We start from the raw sequence: 20,705 nt of genomic DNA on the forward strand, positions 1-20,705 counted from the left end.
TGTGTGTGTGTGTGTGTGTGTGTGTGTGTGTGTGTGTGTGTGTGTGTGTAGATGTGCAGTCTGTATTAAAGCATTACAAGGATTCTAAAATGTATATGATTGATATTTGCTTTTCCTGTTTCAGCCTTGGAAAAGTAGATGACAATACACAAGTATTTTCTTGGCAAGGAAAATTGCCTGAAATGGATAAAAGACGACATAAATAGATTAATAGACAAAACATAATGATTGACGGAAGGAACATTTTAAGAAAGAAATAGGCAAAGAAGGTACAGTATACAAAAACAGGAAAGCCTCAAAGTTGAACTTGTTTGTTTTCTCTTAACGGCACTGACCGATTTTTCTGGTCCAATTAGGGCAAATTGTAGCTGACCTAAACATCCAAGAGATACACAGTGACATTAGCATTTATCTGGAGTTGTTTTGCCTGCCCACCTCACACATTTAAGTTCAATATTCAATCCTATAGCTCTGGTGTGTTTTCCACCAACTCAAGATACCGCTTTGTTATTGAAGAGGTTGTGTATAGTGGTGAAAACAGATGCCTGCTGCATCTATAAAAAAAACTAATAATAAAATAAATCCCATAAGGGAGGTGAGAGTAAACCAAAAGAGCAATAAAACCCAATACAATTAGCTGTGAGGCACTCAAGCACTTCATATAGCCTGGGGAACTGCAGCGTTGGCTGATGATTTGGGGGTTATCATTGTGAGCGAGCCTTTGTACAGTCAAATACAATACATGTTGTCGTTGGTTTGATTATCAATCTATCTATATTGATTATAGCAGCTTTGAAGTCCAAGGGCGTGCTGCTGCTATGTTTGGATGGAAGACATGCCAATAGTGTGATCATTTCAGCCATAATCTGGACAAGATATTATTTTGAATTTGCTGCTGTGTGGATGTTAATCTCCATTTCAGGGTTCTTCTGAGGATTGGAAGAGAAAAGTCCAGAAATCCGAATGATGAATATGTATGAAGCTGGGTTTTATATTTGAGAGATTTGAAAACTCTATGGAAGCCATGGTAAATGGTATTAAATGCTGATGCCATTTATGGTGTAAGTTTGGATCAGATAGGATAACTGAGACATCCATTCTTTCCCAAAAATGTAAAGAACCATCTTCTATCATCTAAAAATGACAGAATGCCTACCTTGAAACATACATGTCTGTCCTCAAAATACACTCTGACCAAAGCACATTCTTTGTTCCACACATCAACGAACACTTAAGTCCATTGCTTAGTGCAGAGATATATAATCCATGTCCCCCGAACCATAATATTTTAATTGAATGTGTGCCTGTGATTTTACACCCAAATAAAACCAGTGGGCCTATGAAGCTCTTGTCCGCTGCAGGAGATAGGCATCCGCTTAGTGCATAAAATGACGTGCTTTGCCCACACCCTTTCAGTCAGACTGAGATGAAAAGAACCCGGGAAGAGACTTTGTCCTGTGATGATATCAGATGAGTGGATGTGACTTGTTTTTACAAGCTATTTGTTGTTCAACTGTGTGATCAGCACAGGAAAAGTTATCTTCAAACAAACTTCCAGTCCTGTACTCAGCTCTGCAAGTCTGATTCTGATGATTAGGTTTGACGTTCCAACATTAAAACTGCAGTGTGGATATTCTACTGTACATTTACCTTAAGCTGAGTAAGGCTTAACCATTTCAGGGAAGGTTACTTTTATCTCCTGCCTCTGCTTTCGAATTTATCTAAATGAAGAACCATTGCACTTAGCCAGTAACACAATATCTATCTACAAAGGAACTCGACTCTATGTGTCTGTTTCTCGCCAACCGTTCATCTCATTTATTTCAAACTTGCCGTGTGTGCTGCTGAGGCCCCAATGGAGTGCAGTGCAGAGTGTGAAGTTGACTTGTGGTTCTGTAACAGCGAAAACCTTTTCAAGTCAGCCGTACTTTGGTACATATCAAAACATGCTGTTACAGTACCGGTGCTTGGAGCGGCTAAAAAGGACAACAGTGTGTTGCTACTGTTAAAGACCTCTTGCACGGACACGTACTGAACTGTTGAACTAATTAATTAGAAAGCCTGCTCTCAGACATCTGCTGCTCATTTTATTGTGTTTTCCGTTCTGCCTGACATATCGAAGTGTGTTAAAGTTTGTTTAAATGTTGGTTATTCATGCAGCCGGCTGGTAACTCAGCTCTTCAATGATTTTCAATACTGACTTAGTGTGGCCAATATGGCTATTGATGCAGCATACAGTTGTTGAATTCATAACTAGACTGCTAAGATCCATCTATTCATTACATACATAAACCATTTTTCCTATTCTATTTCTTTCCTGTTTGAGAACACAGTGAACAGATACCGTGCCTGCTTAATTGCCCATAAGTAGTACTTGACAGCTCTGCAGTTAAAATGTCACTGAATACATTCTTCCAAATAGAAAACAAATGCAGCAATCGTCAATAAAGCATATTTGTTTAAAGATATTTTGGGGGGCATTTTCACCTCCAATTGATAGATGGATTTGGTAATTATATGACATTCACGGTAACCACTTGGCAATTGTCCCAATGTATTTTTTTTATTGCCACAGTATCTTCATAGAATGCATACCAATATACCATGTAGTATAGCATGATTAAATTCCTTTTTAATAACCTCTCTCTCTTCAGTCTTATTGTGGTGGAATTACATTATTTTTTCCTGCATAAAAAATTATGACATGTACTACCTAAATTGTGTCCATACATTACTTCATTATCCTACATTGTAACAAATACATTTTGCATACAAAAATCATGTATATAATTTCTGAATAACATGTTGTCTCATCATTCTTATATTCTCCTGTGGCAGACTGATTTAATATTCAAGGATAATTACACAGTGTAGAATCTCTGAAAAGCTTCAGCCATAAATCCATAAAAGCTAAACCACTTACAGAGGTTTCAAATGCATTCACTGCAGTAAACAGTGTGTTAGAAAATGTATTTTTTGCAGTGTTCTTGTAAATATTGTAGAACAGGTGCAGGATCTTAAAAAGTTTAAGCTTTCAAGCTTTCATCATAAATCAGATGTTTACATTGAATTGCACTCAGCTTTTGAGAACAAAAGTACCGGTAGATTCCACCCACTAAAAGCTGCTCCTGAAGTTAAGGATATGGATTCATTAAAAACAATGTTGTGCCATTTGAAGTACTCTAGATTAATGAAGAACAGTGTGCACAAAATGTCAAATGTTGGTGTGAATAAATCCTTGGGAGCAGCTTTCTGTAAATTTAACTTTTATTGTAGATCTTAAAGATAAGAAAAGTTTTACAAACATGACTTGTCTTTACAGGTTTTAGGACTGATGATAATTGGCCACATGGACCTTTCTGGTTGTTATTTATATGGAAATAATAACGCATTTATCAGTGTAGTTAATTGTGTGTGTTTTTTATTTCTCACAACCGGTTTTCACTTCCCTTGTTCCCAGCTGCCATCCTTGACGACCCTATGGAGTGCAGCAGAGGAGAGCGTTTGGCCATCACGCTGGCCAAAGACAGCATCAACAGGAGCAGCAACCGCTCGACCACTGGCAAGCTGGAGGTTGACATCTTTGAACTGCTCAGAGACAGTGAATATGAGATGGGGGAAACAAGTAAGTAACACAGGGAAGAAATACCAATTAATTAATTGGCGACAAAAACTATTTTTTGATGTGTGTTTGTTCACACGGGTACCAGGCTGTTGGTTGGTACGCAGAAATAAACACAGAGAAAGTGAATAAATAAATAAAATAAATGTGAGGCACTGCCAGGTCCAAGTCAACAATTGCACCAGCAAAAAGGAATCTCTTGTTTTGAAAATCGGTAAACCTGTCATTTCAATTCTGGCAAAACTATCGGCTCTTAACTCTGCCTCTCGAAATGTTCCCTCACACTGTATGAATAGATAGGTCCGTCGGGTTCAACAATATTTTGTCAAACGGAAGCATCCAAATTATTGAAAATGGATGACCGAGTGGTGGGATACAGGAAAGCAAAATGAGCTGTCATATGTTGATAGCTGCAGTAGTGTGAAATGGTTTGTTTATGCTGTTGGCTGTTTTTTTGTATATTGGCAAACTTTACCTTTCTGGGGCTGGGCGGAGGGGAAAAAAATGTTTTGTATAAAGGAAAAGTCACTGTAATGAAAAACATGGCTTGATCTATGTCCGACCTTCAGCAGAGAGGTGTATGGATCTTTTTTTTTAAATGCCATCATTAGATTTTCAGTAATTTGTCATACAGATGTGTCAAATGCATCAATGAGGGGGGCTCCATTGACGCATTCTTGAGTACCTCTTTGTTATTTATTATATCATTGCCTGGCTTCACAGGTACCTAGAACGTCATATGCCATACACCTCAGTGTTTATTGGATAATTTTTCTCTGATAAATATATCCCAAATCAATACAGCATAGTGTGTGTTTGCAGAAAACAAACCGATAAAAAGAGCTGTGACAAGAAGTGTGGGGATTGATTTTCAATACGACACATTCCCATTTTCCAAGAGCTTCAGTGGTGTCGCTTGATCCACAGAAACACCGCTTTTCTTACCACAACAACGAGAAACCATATTACATTCTCTTCCTGGTTCACTACAAATGCTTCCATAATACGGTTCTTCGTGTGTGTGTGTGTGTGTGTGTGTGTGTGTGTGTGTGTGTGTGTGTGTGTGTGTGTTTATGGTAACAGGCATTGGTGTGTGTGCATGCTGCATCATGTGTAAACTGTTCAGATGTTTTGTGTGTGACAGTGTGTGTGTAGGTATGTGTGTGTAATTAGAGGCAGGAATTGGATTAGGGACGGATCAGTGGCCGCAGTTTAGATGGAAATATCACAGAGGGAGCACTACCTGCCCACAGAAGTCCCACCCGCGCCTTTCAAGCACCCGCGTCTCCTGCCTGTGTAATATACTGCCCCTTAATGGATGCCGCATTGGACTAGTTTCTGCTCTTAAGGCAGGAAACATCATGTGACTCCAATTCACAAGCAGCAGTTTTTTTCACAGTCATATGTTGAGAATAAGATCATGAATGCTTAGTGAAAAACGTTCTAAAAAATAAAAAATAAAAAAAGGAAGGAAGGAAGAACATTAAATCCATAATGTCTGAAAGGAAGTGAAAGCTATAATGTTCAACCTGCAAGCACAATGGGAGAGAATTTTGTGTGTGCGTATGCGAGCATGTTTTATGGCTGTAATTTGGTGTGGTTGGTTCTACTCTAATTAAACATTCTATTTTTATTTTTTTCCTGTCTTGTCAATTTGCCCTTCCTCTTGTCAAAGCAATGCCTAAGCCGAACTCTTTACAGCCCTCTAATCATTCCAAGGTTCCAATAGCTGGTATTGATCAGTGAAAATCAATGTTAAGCGACCACAGTGAGAGCCGCTGTACTGTCCTGACAATTGGCAGCACTAATGGACACCTCGGCACTGGCGTCAAGGGACAAACTGCGATAGAGGAAGGCAGAGTTTTGACACAGGCTTTTCATGCTCGTATATCCAGGCTCTAACACACACACACACACACACACACACCAATGGCTATGCAGAGAGCAAAAAAACAACATTGTCAGGGGTCCAGGAGCATGATCGTGGGCAGTCAAATCGTTCAACTTAACAATTTGGTGAAGCAATGCAGACAGGTGCAAGTGTGTGTGTGTATGTGTGAGGTGTTAGTGTGTTCCTGTCTTACAGGCCCATGGGGTGACTAAGGGATTACTTATTAATCATTCGATTCACTGCCTCTGGATTCACAGCAAAGGCCTTGAAACGGTCCCTGTTTGCCTTTTTCAAACACGTTGCCGATTAATGCTCTGAATTTGCCCCATTAACCAACACCAAATTATCACGTCACACGTACCTACTTTATGCACACACGTGAAAAGTACAATGTGTTTGTACATCGTGTCTGCCTCACATCATTAACTGTAGAGGTTTAATTAGAAGCCAGGGATTATGAACTCAGAAGAAAAATAGCATTTTGTTTTCCAGTACGGGAGATTAAAGCATATGGCCTGTGTACATCAGAGTGGAGTACAAATGTGCATTTACTAAAATGTTTCCATCCAAAGATTTGTTACCAAAGGTAAAGTCTTTCAATCAGTCCTTGTAAATGTAGAAAACCAAATGGGGTGTGTGTGTGTGTGTGTGTGTGTGTGTGTGTGTGTGTGTGTGTGTGTCTGTCTGCGTGTGTCTGTGTTTCACTTTTGGGGATGTTACAGTATTTATGTGCACATTTTCAAATACCAGATTTTATGTTTCAAGCCTCCAGATATCTCTGCCTGGCACTATTTCTGTCTCTCAGCCTTCCGCTGTCACTCTGTTTATCTGTCTGTGTCACTTCCCATTTTTATATCTCTCTGTCCCCATTTGGGAAAGTCAGTTATATGAATATCAGTTTCTCCCCCAAGCTATTAAGCTCTCATCATCAGAGGTCTCTGGGATTTTTCTGTATGTGTGTCACGTTGCGCATATTAAACACGGACAAATGCGTTTGGCCTTGCACGCGTGTTTCTCCAACACATGTAGGTCTCGCGTTCCCCTGAGACAGTGGAAGTGCTGGCTCAGGCCGCTATCAGTTGAGATAGTCAGCATGTGCATCCATTAACATCTGGCTGAAGAGGGACTTTTTTTAAATGCCTTGACTCAGATTATTCAAGAAAGCCTACACTATACTTTCCTGTATACTTACTATCTCTCTCTCGCTATCTCTGTCCCTTCTTTTCCCCCCACCCATATCTCTGTTATCCCGCAGTGTGCCAGATCATGTCTAAAGGGGTGGTGGCAGTCCTCGGCCCCTCCGCCAGTCCGGCCTCCAACTCCATCATCAGCAATATCTGCGGAGAGAAAGAGGTGAGTTTACGCGCCCCAACTGGCCTGCAGCCGCATAGTCCGTGTTTGGCAGCGTGTTCGCAGCGCAGCCACAAATACAGTGTTCTCAACAATGATGCTCATTAATAACAGCTATGTGGTTTTTTTGGTTGGAGATTGAGGGGGAATGAAATCCAACTTATTAGTGAAGATGATGAAATATCTCAACAGCGACCTAACTGTCTATTCCGGTCCCAATCAAATTGAAGCACCAGCCGGGCATTTTTTCATTTCCTCCATTCCCCTCATTAGCTTTCAGCGGTTTGTGACTTGCTAGCCTCTGTTTTGAGATAATTTTTTAAACGAATACAAAAAAGGAAAAGAAATGAACAAGTACAAGTATTGTTGTTTTGGTCAGCTCACGCCCGATGTGTGGTGTTTGAAATGAAGATATTTACAGAGAAGACAGATGATAGTATCAATGATATTATTCTGACACAACCCCTCAAAAAACATATTTCTATATCTGATCAGTGAAGAAAAACAGGTTTTCCACACATTTAAACATGACTGGGTGGATATGGCTTCAGAGCCCGACTGCGTGCGAGCATATCCAAGTTGGATGGTAATTGGCTTGTCTGAACTCTGACACGGTGGGTTTTGCCGTTTGATGTCAAGAGACACAGCGCATTTTGAAATGTATAAAACCATAAATTAGAGGAAAATCAATTCTAAATAAGAAAATATATGTGTAACATTTATCTTTGATGGTTATACTGCCATGCTTCAGTTCACTTTATTTTACACCATGCATATATAATTTAAATTATAAAAGTTAAAACACCCATGCTGATATTGATCTCTATGCTAACTACAGATTTCTGAAAACAACACGTCATAGATCTTTCAGTTCATCAATCATTTGGTTTTCACCAGTATTTACTGGCGTGCTCCCCCAACATAATTGGATGTGATAGGAAGAGAAACCAACCGCCTTTCCAACAGCATGAATTTGATCAGCATGAGACATCCCATTACTAATCCAGTCTATAATGTCTTCTGCTACAGTACAGCCAGTGTTTCTAATGAGGCACTAGTCTGTTATAGAAGGACCAGGAGTCCCTGCTGTTAAAATTATCTGGTGGCACTGACTGAATGCTTTGAAATACCCACTGTGATAATACCACTGTATTCTATTAAATGCCCCATAAAGTGAAAAATTGAACATTTAAGTTGTCAAGCGGGATACATACAGTAGTCAAACAGACATACAAGTACTCTAATAAATAGATACCGGTCCCACAGTTTCCCAGTGTCCCCAGACAATTTCAATAGTTTGGATGACCAGAATAATTTGAAGCCCAGCCAATCTTCCATATTAGTTACACAGAAAGTAGGATTATAAGATTTACTGTTGTCATATTGAATTAATCTTCATTACACTTCTTAAGCACTGATTCTTTTTCCATGGTATTATTTTGATTTTAACAATAACAATGTGATTTTGATGGTAATATTTAGCAATGCGATGTACACAAGTCATGTTCTCTTATAATGCCCCTTTTGAAATAGCCAGATTAAGTGTCCAGAATGTATTATTATTTATCTAAACAACTTAAACAAAATAATGGTCAAAATTGTGCCAAATGTGCAGTAAGTGTTGCAACACAAGAAATGTTATTATTGTTTTATCACCGGTGAAAAGAAGAATTCAGATGCTTACTATAACAACATAAGCATTATTAGCAAAATACCTTTAAAGTATTCAAAGTAGCCCATAAATAGCAATAAGTTAACGCTGAACATTGGACCCTGTGAGTAGGGTAATACACTAGTGTATATTTTTGGATTACTTTTGAATAGTTATGTAAGTATGTTATTACTGTTGTAGTTTGTCAATGTGGAGACATTTTTAACTGTTTCAAATACTTAATATCGAAGAGCAGTAGGGGAGAACGGGGTAATTTGTCACACGGGTAGGTTGTCACAATCGTTATATCTCAGAACCAGAAGGCGCTGTCTGTGAAATTTTGGTATGTAAATATCCAGAATTGGGATCAGAGGTCACCTACATAGTCTTCCTTGGAGTTAGACTGCTGAATTTGAGGAGAGACGACTGTTTGTGTTTTTCATGTCAAATTGAAAATATTTAGCTCCTCAGTATTTTTCTTCTAGGCTTTTACACAATGGGTTTATAACAAAACACTTGTTACCCATACAAAGTGTGAAGGGTAAACTATAGTTTAGATTGTGGTTAGCAAGTTAATTAGTTTTCAGATGGTTGTTGGCCTTGATGCTAGCAAGAAATTCAAGTTGGGGTTGGTCGTCACATTTTTTGGGGGGTTGGTTGTCACATGTTATCCAAAGGCTGCAGCCAGAAAAGGAACCCAATAACGAAATAAATTGTCAAGCTGTATCCTCACTGACACCCAGAGAAGGAAAGAATAGAGCAGGAAAAGGCAGCTAGCATGCAAAAGAAAAAAGGGCAACAAAATCAAAACAAACCCAGTGCATCCCAAACTAGACCAGCTGCCAAGGCTACATTAAGTTATGTAGGCATATTTGTCAACTTGACAATGCAATTAAACTTTCAAATTTTGTTTTACTTTCTTGCCTTCTTTTTAATATTATTCCCATTAAGATAACATTGTGACAAACAACCCCATAGTGTTTGACAACCGACCCCTTGATGGGGTTGGTTGTCACAATGTGTAAGGGTGTCTTTGATGATTAATTTCTTCTTTATTACAATAAGATAGAAAAAGTGAGGGGTACACATTTCAAGCCAACACCTTAAGCTTCAATTTAATGTAGGAATGATTATTGAAAGATGTTTAGGTGATGAGCAATTCTCACTGGAGTAAAAAGTGTGCCTACTTACCCCGTTCTCCCCTACCTTAGAGAAGACAGTATCTTACATGGTGAAGTGTTGTACTTAATAGAAATAGCCTGTTTGTAGCCTTTCATTATAACTTTGCAGGTTTTGTGATTTCGAAAAGTTGTGTCTGCTCTGACATGACTGTGGGATATGCCTGAGTTTGATGTGCAGTGAAATATTTTTCTCCACCTCACAGTAGCCACAAGAAGAGCTTGATTTTAGAGTTCAAATGTAGCAACAGAACACTTGCTTCTTCTTTCACCGGGAAAAGAGGAGAATATACCGAATGCTTGAATCTTTAGAAGTAGAGAGAATAAATTATGTAGATGGGATGTTGGCAATGTCATGTTGTTAAAAGCCTGACAACCAAACCCACTCCAATGTATGTTAATACTCCTGTTGTTAGTATCAAATCTGCAGCTTTTATAAAAACATAGATTTGGTGGTGTTGCCCACAAAATGAACAATCACATATTAGTAAGTGTTTATTATAAGATGTTATATTGTGTCCACCCCCAGTGCAAGATGACTCATGAAGAATATTCAGTCAGCCGACAGGAATAGATGAGGAGATTTTTTAAATATAAACTTACTCACAAATGGCGCTTTTCCACCGCATGGTATCGACTCGACTCGACTCGACTCAACTCACATTTTTGGCGTTTCCACCGCATTTTCATGGTACCTGGTAGCGGCTGCTTTTTTGGTATCGCCTCGCTCTAGGTTCCAAGCGAGCTGAGCCGATGCTAAAAGGTGACGTCGGCAGACGGCCGGCCACTGATTGGCCAGAGACTATTGTCTGGCCAATCAGTGGCCGGCCGTCTGCCGACACTTCTGATTGGCCAGAGACTACCGGCTTCATTCTGTTGTTTATTCTCCCCAACTCTCCGGGACTTTTGAGTATTTACGCCGCGTGCAGCCTACTCTGGCTCTCTTTCATTTGATTTGCATCACAGATCCGAATTTTTTTCCATATATTCGCTAAGCTCACCCAGTGTTGGTTGTTGGGGAAGTTACTTTTAACATACGAGAGGAGACATGTAGGGCATGCAGCTAGCAGCTAGGCTAATAGTAGCCAGCTGGGACAGACATGATAGCGAGCGATTACATTACAAGCCTCGGACTGAACTGATTACCTCAATAAAATATTCAGGCTGAGACACGGCTTGCATTTGAAAACACGTATCCTGAAACAAGCACTAAACAGTCAATTTTATCATGCCCGTGTTTACGTGCATAGGGATCGTGACGCATCCCTACAGCTGACTGTTTGGCAGAGTCACACATCGGGACAACAACCATCCCTTTTAATGGCCCGTCACAATATTCTTCTACTTCTTTTAGCAAACAGATACAAGGGGGGTATTTCTTAAACATTTTTCATCCGTGTTTTTGGCGGTTGGTTCAGTTAATAGTGCAACAACTGCTCGTAATTTCTGCTTTGCTCCGGAGTAGGCTTTCAGCCCCTTACGACAACCCCGCCCACGTTCAGGAGGTACTATTTGCGGTGGAAAATGACCCGTGCTGCTACCAAACCAAGTTGAGTCGAGTCGAGTTGAGTCGAGTCGAGCTACATGTGCGGTGGAAAAGCGCCATTAGAGACAGATCCACACAAAATAAATTGATTGCGCGCCCTAATACCTCTATGATTTGCAGTGAAATAGCCCCCTTAATCTGCGCCTTTGTAGCACCCTATTCACTTCCAGTGGCGGCTCCTGACAATAATCTCAGGGGGGGCAATTGTTGCCATGATGGGTAAAATTACCCAAAATGAACCTAAATCAGATAGCTAATATGACAATGTCATATTGCATTTAACAGTTTGTTTTTCCTGTTCATCTGGCATAACCACTCTGGCAACATTAGACAAGCATTGTACTGTACAGTATTTTTGTACATTAAGTTAGTTAATTTCTTGAATAACATTATTTTAGCTCTAAAATTATTTAATTATCCGGCTGTGGCCATCACAGATAACTTGTCATCTACCAGTGTGCTCCTCTGATAGGCTACCTTTAAAAGTTAAGAGACCTGCCCTACAATTAATCACAATAATCTGATTGATTTGACAGTTGTGTTCTGATTAAACAAAAATGGATGCTGGCATAGCATATGTGCAATCATCACATTGGTTTGCGTTACTACTGTCTACCTTTCTTTATATGTCCATGCTGTCTACAGCACCGTTACTTGGTAGGCGGGTTTATGCCGCGGACGGACAGCAGCTGTCAGAGTAAACAAACAGTCTATGGATCAGCTGTTGAACGGCGCAGGCTCGTCCATATGCAGATTGATGTTTAATGTTTGTTTTACCTTTTCTGAGAGATGATGCATAGGGGTGACACCCGAAGTTATCCATGCGGTGTCTGTGCTGCCATAAGGATGGATTAAAAGCCAGTATACAGTCCATTATCATCATGCAGCGGCAGCAGAACAGAGCGTTAGCGCCTTAAGCCCCTATCTCACTGGGCTGCGACTGTTTGCGACAAGTTGGAGACACAAAATTGCGTCTGTAACTGCCTGTGGCAATTAGCGCTGCTTGGCTGTCAAGTTTGAGTGCAATTTGCGTGAATTGAACACTATATTTTTCTCCCAGTTGCGAAGGTTTAGTGGCCGCAAGAGCAGTGCAATCCTTTAATGGATTCGGTCCATAATTGTCATGGTAACAGACACCCAGGAGAAAACTGTGATCCTTTAATCTTATTCTGTGTTGGATAAAAAAGCAAGAATGACTATTCTCAGGTTGTCAGGGAATTAATGAAGTAATCAAGCCCAATAATTCTCAGGTATGGTTATCAGGACCCTGCTATTTATCATTTCTAGTCATCAAATCAAGGACTGGTGCATACCTGGAATGCATAGCTGGAAAACCAGCAGCGGTGGATTAGCACAGTGGTGCTGATCCAAACCGGATGCTATCAGGAGCAGAAAGGGTGCACATTTTGATTCCAGCCAAACACTACTACCAGCTGATTTTACTGATTAGGTCCCCTAGCTCAGACCTGAGATGTGCAAACCAGTTAAGTCATATGCTGTATGCCGGGTCCCACGGTGCAGATCAAATAGTTTTGATCTGCACCGTGGGACCCGGCAGGGTTGTCCTTTGAGCCCGCTCCTTTTTGCTATTGCAATCGAACCACTTGTTATTGCCATTCGTGGTAACAAACAGATTCAGGGGATATGGAGAGGAGGAATTGAACATAAGGTATCATTATACGCCGATGACTTACTTTTGTTTGTCGCCAAGCCAGCCACCTCTTTACCAGAGGCACTTCCTGTGTTGGAGGTCTTTAGTCAGTTTTCTGGCTATAAACTTAACCTGAGTAAGAGCGAACTCTTTCCGATTAATAAAGAAGCTCTTAAACTTGATTATACAGCTCTCCCACTCAAAGTGGTGACAGACCATCTGAGTTACCTTGGGGTATGTTTTACCAGAAATTTTAAAAACCTATTTAAATCTAACTTCCTCAAATTATTGGATCAGGCGAAGCAAATATTATCGAAGTGGTCTCCTTTGGCTTTCTCTCTCATAGGTAGAATAAATTCAATTAAAATGACATTACTCCCAAAGTTCCTATATCTATTCCAATGTCTCCCCATCTTTCTCCCCAAATCCTTTTTTCAGGCCCTTGACTCGTTAATGATAAATTATATTTGGAATGGTAAACACCCTCGGTTACGGAAAGCTTTTCTTCAAAGACCCAAACAAACAGGTGGAATGGCCCTCCCTAATTTCCAATACTATTACTGGGCGGCTAATATCCGTTCTTTAATGTATTGGGTGCATTTTCACCTTGACGACTCAGCCCCAGTCTGGGTAACAATGGAGTCCAGCGCTATTAGCCCATTGTCTCTATCTGCCCTCTTAAGCGCCGCACTTCCACTCTCTTCGGCGATTCCCAAATGTAGTCCCGTGATTAAGCACTCCCTTCGAATTTGGACCCAATTTAGGAAGAATTTTGGAATGCAGAATTTTTCACTTTTCAGTCCAATTGCAGCTAATCATTTGTTTACTCCCTCGACTGTGGATGGTGCATTCAAGATCTGGCATAAAAAAGGCTTAAAATGCATCGGTGATTTATTTATTAATGATCTGGTGGTTTTTCTCAATTGACAAAAAAAATGTGTATAGAAAAGACTAATTTATTCCAATATCTGCAAATCAGGAATTTTACGCAGAAGTTAATGTTACTAGAATTATTTCATCAAACTACCCAAGTGTTTGAATAATTGAAACTGAGTCAGGCCTTCTTGGAAGCAGGTGAATTTACTTGCAAACAGCATACAAGGGTCAAACAACAATGTACCTGGCTTGATACATGGTTGAATACATCGAATGAACAGTGTACATGGGATTATATGCAAGAGAAGGTGGTGTGTGCGCAAACACACACTAAGTTTGGTGTGTCCAGCCCTTATTTTGCTGGCGAAAGCAGAAATGTTTTTAATTAGGCAGGTATTCCCAGAAATTCATCTCAGCTGGTGTTATCCTTCATACAATGTCTGATAACAGAATATGGGGAGTGAAACTACTGTGCACATGAATGCGTCATACCTCTGTATGGGCCAAAATCTTATTAGGCAGTTTCTTTTTCAAGGCTAACAACAACTTGAAGCAAAACACTTTGGTTAGTGGGACAAAGTTCAACAGCCAGAAAGCATGTATTGTGCATTAAAATATTATACAATCATAAAGCAAACTAAATTCTGTTAACATTCCACCCTTTTTATAATATTTAATGCAACTTTTTGCAACACTTCAAAGCAAAAGGGCAAAGCATATGAGTAAATATATTTCAGTCAAGCAGAATAATATCAAGTACATCAACATCACAGTTGTGAAAATGCAAGTGTGTGTACTGGTGCAACAGTCTATGTACAGTTTCAGAGAGGACAGTTTTTTGCAGAAGCCAGGGAACAGGAACCTAGGTCGTCTTGATGGTCAACAAGTCCTTTTGTGGCATTCTGACGCAAAGTGTCCTTCATATCACAGTCACTGGGGGAATGGTTATGTAGGATATTACCATAACCGATTCAGATTGTTCCTCAGTGTCCAATTGTCCTTATTGAAGAATGGTCAGCTTCGTCTTCTCCTTGCATCTGAAACAGAATGAATTTGAGCAGTAACATGTTCTCAAAAGAAATGCTCATCATTCTGCCAGGGTTGTTTCTAAAATATCATCCTATCCATTTTGCTTGCTTTAGATGTCACAATTAACGCACAACAACATTTTAGGATAGGTTTGATTTCATTCTTCCACATGGTTGTCTGTGTTTGGGCAGCATTCAAGCACACACATTGTCTGTGTCTGGGCTCAGTTACACACACACAGTCAGTGAGACAGGCCCTCCCTTTTCTGCATGGGACTGAATCACACACACACCACATTCCTGAGAAGCTCTCCACTTCTCCAAATCTGACATGGTGTTATAGTTTGTTCTTCAAATAACAAAAGTTAACATGTAGGTTAAGTATAGGTGTCTTTACAGTTAACCAGTTTTTGAATCAATTTATATCAACAATACACATTATGATCATATTTTCAGCATAAAAATCCCCTTTAACTTGTAATTCAAATCAAAAGCATTGAACAAGTCTTTTCAGTGAACATTTTCATAAAAAGAACACAAAAGGTCGCTTTTTTGTAAGTTTATGCTGGGACTTCAAATGATTGACTGCACCTTTAATCTTTACTGTTCTTTATCTGATTCTCTGGACCTGCCAGCAGAAGAGCAGCTGAGGAGCCGGGGTTTTGGGTCTCAATGGAAAGAGACACAGGAAGGGGTAGAGGAGACTTTTCTTCACCAGTCTCCTTTTTTTTTCCTAATGTCTATCTTATCATTATCCATATTATGTAATTAAATTTTTTTTAAAATGTAAAATCTAATATCAAATTACCCAGTAATCTATTTAAACAGGATGAACACCCCTATTCCCTCCAATTGATTAACAAAATTCACCAATTTAAAACTAGAACACCCTATGTGATGTATTCTAAACAAAACAAATAAGTCTACTCAGCAGATGTAGACTATCGACAAACATAACAAAACAAAACAAATCAACAACCTGTCATAGACTAACTCCCTGGAGCAGTACTATATCCCCAGGCTAAGTAACAACAAGCAGCCAGATATCAATTTGTTTCCATAAAACCTTCCCGAATTACAAAGAACTCTCAGTTTAATGGAACAAACTATATCTGTCAGAATAAAGGGACCACCCTCGACCCCACACTAATGATCATCTAATTACGTACGTGAGACTTTTGTTTTTGACAGTGTAAATTCTCAAACACCAAAAGCAGTCCCCCACGGATGGACCCAACCAGTCAGAGACAAACCCCCCGGGAGCAGAACCCTGCCGGAGTATATCCCCAAGTGTTTGAATAACCAAGATGGGCAACACTACTACTAGGAATTCTCCCGGAGATGGACTACGATACCAAAATGGAGAACACCACCAACAACAAAATCAGCTGTTTATATTCACCTGATTTCAAGAAAGCCTCGACTCGCTCAGTTTTGGCTCTGGATTCCGTCACCCCTCTCCGTCCAAGTCGAGTCTGCAGACAGCCTCTTTTGTAGCTCTGTTTACTGGAGGTCTTTTGTCGAGAGATCTTGGACTCCCCCGTTCACGGTGCAGGCTCTTCTTGTCCAGAGAAGAGGATGTTGGATCCGGCTCACTCGAAGGACCATTTGTTACTAGAATTATTTCATCAAACTACCCAAGTGTTTGAATAATTGAAACTGAGTCAGGCCTTCTTGGAAGCAGGTGAATTTACTTGCAAACAGCATACAAGGGTCAAACAACAATGTACCTGGCTTGATACATGGTTGAATACATCGAATGAACAGTGTACATGGGATTATATGCAAGAGAAGGTGGTGTGTGCGCAAACACACACTAAGTTTGGTGTGTCCAGCCCTTATTTTGCTGGCGAAAGCAGAAATGTTTTTAATTAGGCAGGTATTCCCAGAAATTCATCTCAGCTGGTGTTATCCTTCATACAATGTCTGATAACAGAATATGGGGAGTGAAACTACTGTGCACATGAATGCGTCATACCTCTGTATGGGCCAAAATCTTATTAGGCAGTTTCTTTTTCAAGGCTAACAACAACTTGAAGCAAAACACTTTGGTTAGTGGGACAAAGTTCAACAGCCAGAAAGCATGTATTGTGCATTAAAATATTATACAATCATAAAGCAAACTAAATTCTGTTAACAGTTAATTCCCCAATTCCCTCACAAACCGCCAGCCAATCATGTCGATTTGTTTTTTTCTGTAAATCCCATATTAAAAGGCTCAATTTCTGTGTTTTTCAACCTTATTTCGAAGTTGCGTAGCCCCTCATTAGCAGCTATAAGAACTCTGTGGGAGCAGGACCTTGGTTCTGCCTTCACAGATCACATGTGGGATTCAGTCCTGGATCAGATACACTCTACCTCCATGTGCGCCCGACATGCTCTTGTGCAATTTAAAGTAGTACATCGTATCCACATATCTAAAACTAAACTAGCTGGTATGTTCCCCGATGTAGACCCGACCTGTGACAGCTGTAAGAGCGCACCGGCATCACTCTTTCACATGTACTGGCTATGTCCCACCTTGACTGGGTTCTGGTCATCAGTTTTTCAAACAATTTCTGAAGTACTTCAGCATCAAATCGAGCCGAACCCTTTCACTGCAATTTTTGGCATCGCTCCTAATTCAGGCTTGCCTAAGGTGAAGCTAAAGGTACTGGCCTTCACCTCTTTGCTTGCTCGTAGGGCTATCTTGCTCAAATGGAAAGATCCTGCTCCTCCCTCCCACTCACATTGGATTAGAGACATTATGTCATGTATGAATCTGGAGAAAATTTGTTGTACTGCCTATGGATCTGAGACAACATTTTATAGAATGTGGGGCCCCTTCCTGGACTATTATTAGAAACCGACCACAATGGTTGAGGAGAAGCTACCCCCTCCCCTCTTTTATTTGATTTAATTTTAATTTTTTTTTTTTTTTTTTTTCATATTGGTTGTTTGTTTTTGTTTCTTGTTGTGTGTGTGTTTGTGTTTCTGTTTCATTTCTGTTTTTTTTGACGTTGTGTATTGCTTTGTGTATTGCTTTGTGTGTTGATCTCTTAATGCAGGACTGTTTGTGATTGGGTGGGATATGTTCGGGTGGGAAAAAAGGGGAAAAAATTAATAATCCATTGTATTGCAGCTGTTTTGACAGCTGCAATACAATGGATGGCAATGTGATTTAATAAAAAAACCTTTGAAGAAGTCATATGCTGTAGAGAGAGTGTGTGCGTGTGTGTGTGTGTGCGTGCGTGCGTGCGTGCGCATTTATGTGTGGGTTCTTTTTTGTCTAGCAGAAAAGGTCACACTGCTCTTGTAATGATTGCTCTGAAGGTGGTCTTGCTAAAGGCCGTGTAGTGTTAGGGTAACTGAAAATACTGCACTATCACGACACATAACCCACAGTAACTGAGGAGATCCTGCACAAAGTAAATATACTAATAAGGATGAAACCGTTATGAAAACCATTATGTGTAACATACTGTATTTTCATTTTTTCACTTAGTAGATTGTAATCATATACAGTACTTCATTTTTTTGTAACATTATGTAGTGCTTTTTGTTTAAAAATCATTGACCTTTGTTAAAATATGGTGGGTTATTTTCAGCGGGATTGTAACTTTACTGATTATGTATGTATGGATATTTTATCAGAAGACTATAAGAACAAAGACTAATCACAGAAAACCCCAGGCAATACAATTCCTGCATGAAAGTGCTATAGTAACTCAAGTCAAATGGAGCACATTGAAGTCCCATTGCAATTGGGGAAGATGTACAGTGAGAAAAATGCTTCCCTGCTGAGTGAGAGGGTTGAGCTGAAGCCCAAAGTTATATAATACCAATACGGCAATGTTATCCTCGATGAAATGAGCAGCGCAAATCTTGCAGTACTGTAAGTCAGGCTCACCCAGTAGCACAGTATAGAAACCCAGCAGTCCTCTGGGAAATAATGTAAACTTTTATTCTGTACATGGCAGCCAAATAGTCCGTAGCACACTTCTGAGGGTGGCTCAGCAGGAGATAAATAGATTGGGTGTTTTTTTTCTTTTCATCCCAAGGCTCAAAAGCAGAAGAATAAATGGAGTCATCTGGTGCCATCTGACTTGATTAAGAGCTGTATTAGCCAAACGGATTAGAGTTCCTGCAAAAAGAAAACCTTGTACGATTAGTTGACTCAAAAAAACCTAGTGTAATCCTTTTAGAAGACTAATATCAAAAGGTGATCTTACTAATTGTATGAGTGATAAATATGTGTCTATAATACAAAAGGGGAAAAGAGATCTCCTTGAATCCTAAAAGAGCTGAATTCCTGAGTGCGTCTGCCACTGTGCACACATCACTCCGACCATCTTATCTCTCACTGTGAGCGTGGAGCCGCATATGCTGGCCCAATGGCGGCTGCTTTCCCGGGACATTGGCAGCAATATTGCAGCTGCCAGACCCCACTAGGCAATCAGCGCATCATCCACCAGTCCCTATCAATCACTCCCCGGGTTCCACTGCTGCTGCAGAGGGCCACTTCCACTGGGGGCCAGAATAAGAGCCGTACTGAGACCATCTGGGCTTCACGCTAATAGTGACAAACAGACAAAACAGCTACTGCAGAGAACCTGGCTGCGTGCATCATGTAGTTGGTTTCAATCGTTTGCTGCATGGCTGGCAAGCAAAAACCTTGGGGTCAGGATTTTGAGGGAAGGGCAGATTAATATCGACTAATGAGAAAAATGTAACCGGGGCTTTGAATGAGAGGCTCCTGCTGCTTTACAGGTGCTTATCTGCTGGCTGGCTGCAGACAACCCAGAATAGCTGTGGTGTGCAGTGCAGTGTTTTTCCTGTTGTCGCTTTGTTTCCTGTGTATTTTAAGGAGAAAATACATGATTTTTGTTGTGATTTAGAGTGTGACTCAAGTGTTGACTTAGATATGAAGAAATTGAATGAACATTTTTCGCTCCACTATTCCAATTTGTAAAAGGCTGCATTTAGAAATCGCATCTTGTTATCTTCATCGTACAAAACCTTCGACTTTGGTCGTTTTGCCTTTACCCATCGGACACTGTAAAACTAAATTGTGGCCAGTGCAAAATATTCCATCTAAAAGCTGTTTTCATTTCAATGTCCTTAGCAACTTTCAGCTCAGTTTAAATGTTTTCACTCTCTGCTCTAACCCTAACTTCCTCTCCTCTAAAATAGAGAATAAAAACTGGCCGATCCCTGTGTGTGCGCTAAAGGCAGGAAGCATATTCCTCTATGATTCAAACGTTTGAAAGAAGAGGCCATGAATATTAATGTCCGGTCTGATGTCGGGGGATTTGCCTTGGGTTTGTAAAGCCATCTGGTTGCAGGAGTACAGAGAGATTACACCACACTGCTTGCATTTATTTGGGTGGTGCGCTCCACTTGGATTTAGTGGTGAACCTGAGGTCCGCTGGGCAAACAAAGAGCACTCTGGATGGAAGGCTGGGGGTCGGTGGTATAGCTCAGGCCATTCATACACACAGACACGTGCAGACAAGAACCCACAAACTTAAACCCGCCTTACTTTTGCACCACTAGAATATGCTTTGAATAATCACAACATTGCATGTCATCTATGTGCAAATGTTCAAGTTTTAGATCATTCCGTTACGTTACTCTGTGCCTTTCTCTCTCCTTCACTCCATCAAAGATGCTTGACCCATCTCGTTTTCTGCCTCTTTCTCTCCTTTCTGCGATACACTGTTTTGCTGCACGGTGAGCACTGGTGTAACAGTAACAGCTAACCTCGAAAAACTCATTCAGTCCCTGTAGAAAATAATCTGTTCTTTTTACTTTCTGGTTCTAATTCAAGGACAGTTTAGAGTCAAATGTGTTTCTCGACATTGCTTTATTAGTAGGCAAATGAACACTGTAGGATTCTTCCACATGGCTAGACGGGGGCAATTGTTGAACAG

At 40.3% G+C, this 20,705-nt stretch overlaps 1 protein-coding gene across 1 annotated transcript in view; it reads left to right on the forward strand.

The window, feature by feature from the left end:
- Positions 1–20,705, forward strand: part of grik4 (glutamate receptor, ionotropic, kainate 4) — a gene marked incomplete at both ends in the record, with an annotated part of 146,733 nt that overhangs the window by 33,280 nt on the left and 92,748 nt on the right. The window contains 2 exons of the mRNA XM_080024819.1: positions 3,461–3,625; positions 6,769–6,866. Coding sequence (XP_079880945.1) covers positions 3,461–3,625; positions 6,769–6,866 — 263 coding nt within the window. The remainder of the gene's footprint in view (positions 1–3,460; positions 3,626–6,768; positions 6,867–20,705) is intronic.

The sequence above is a fragment of the Ammodytes marinus genome, assembly GCF_949987685.1.
Source record: "Ammodytes marinus genome assembly, chromosome: 3".
Taxonomy (NCBI): Eukaryota; Metazoa; Chordata; class Actinopteri; order Uranoscopiformes; family Ammodytidae; genus Ammodytes; species Ammodytes marinus.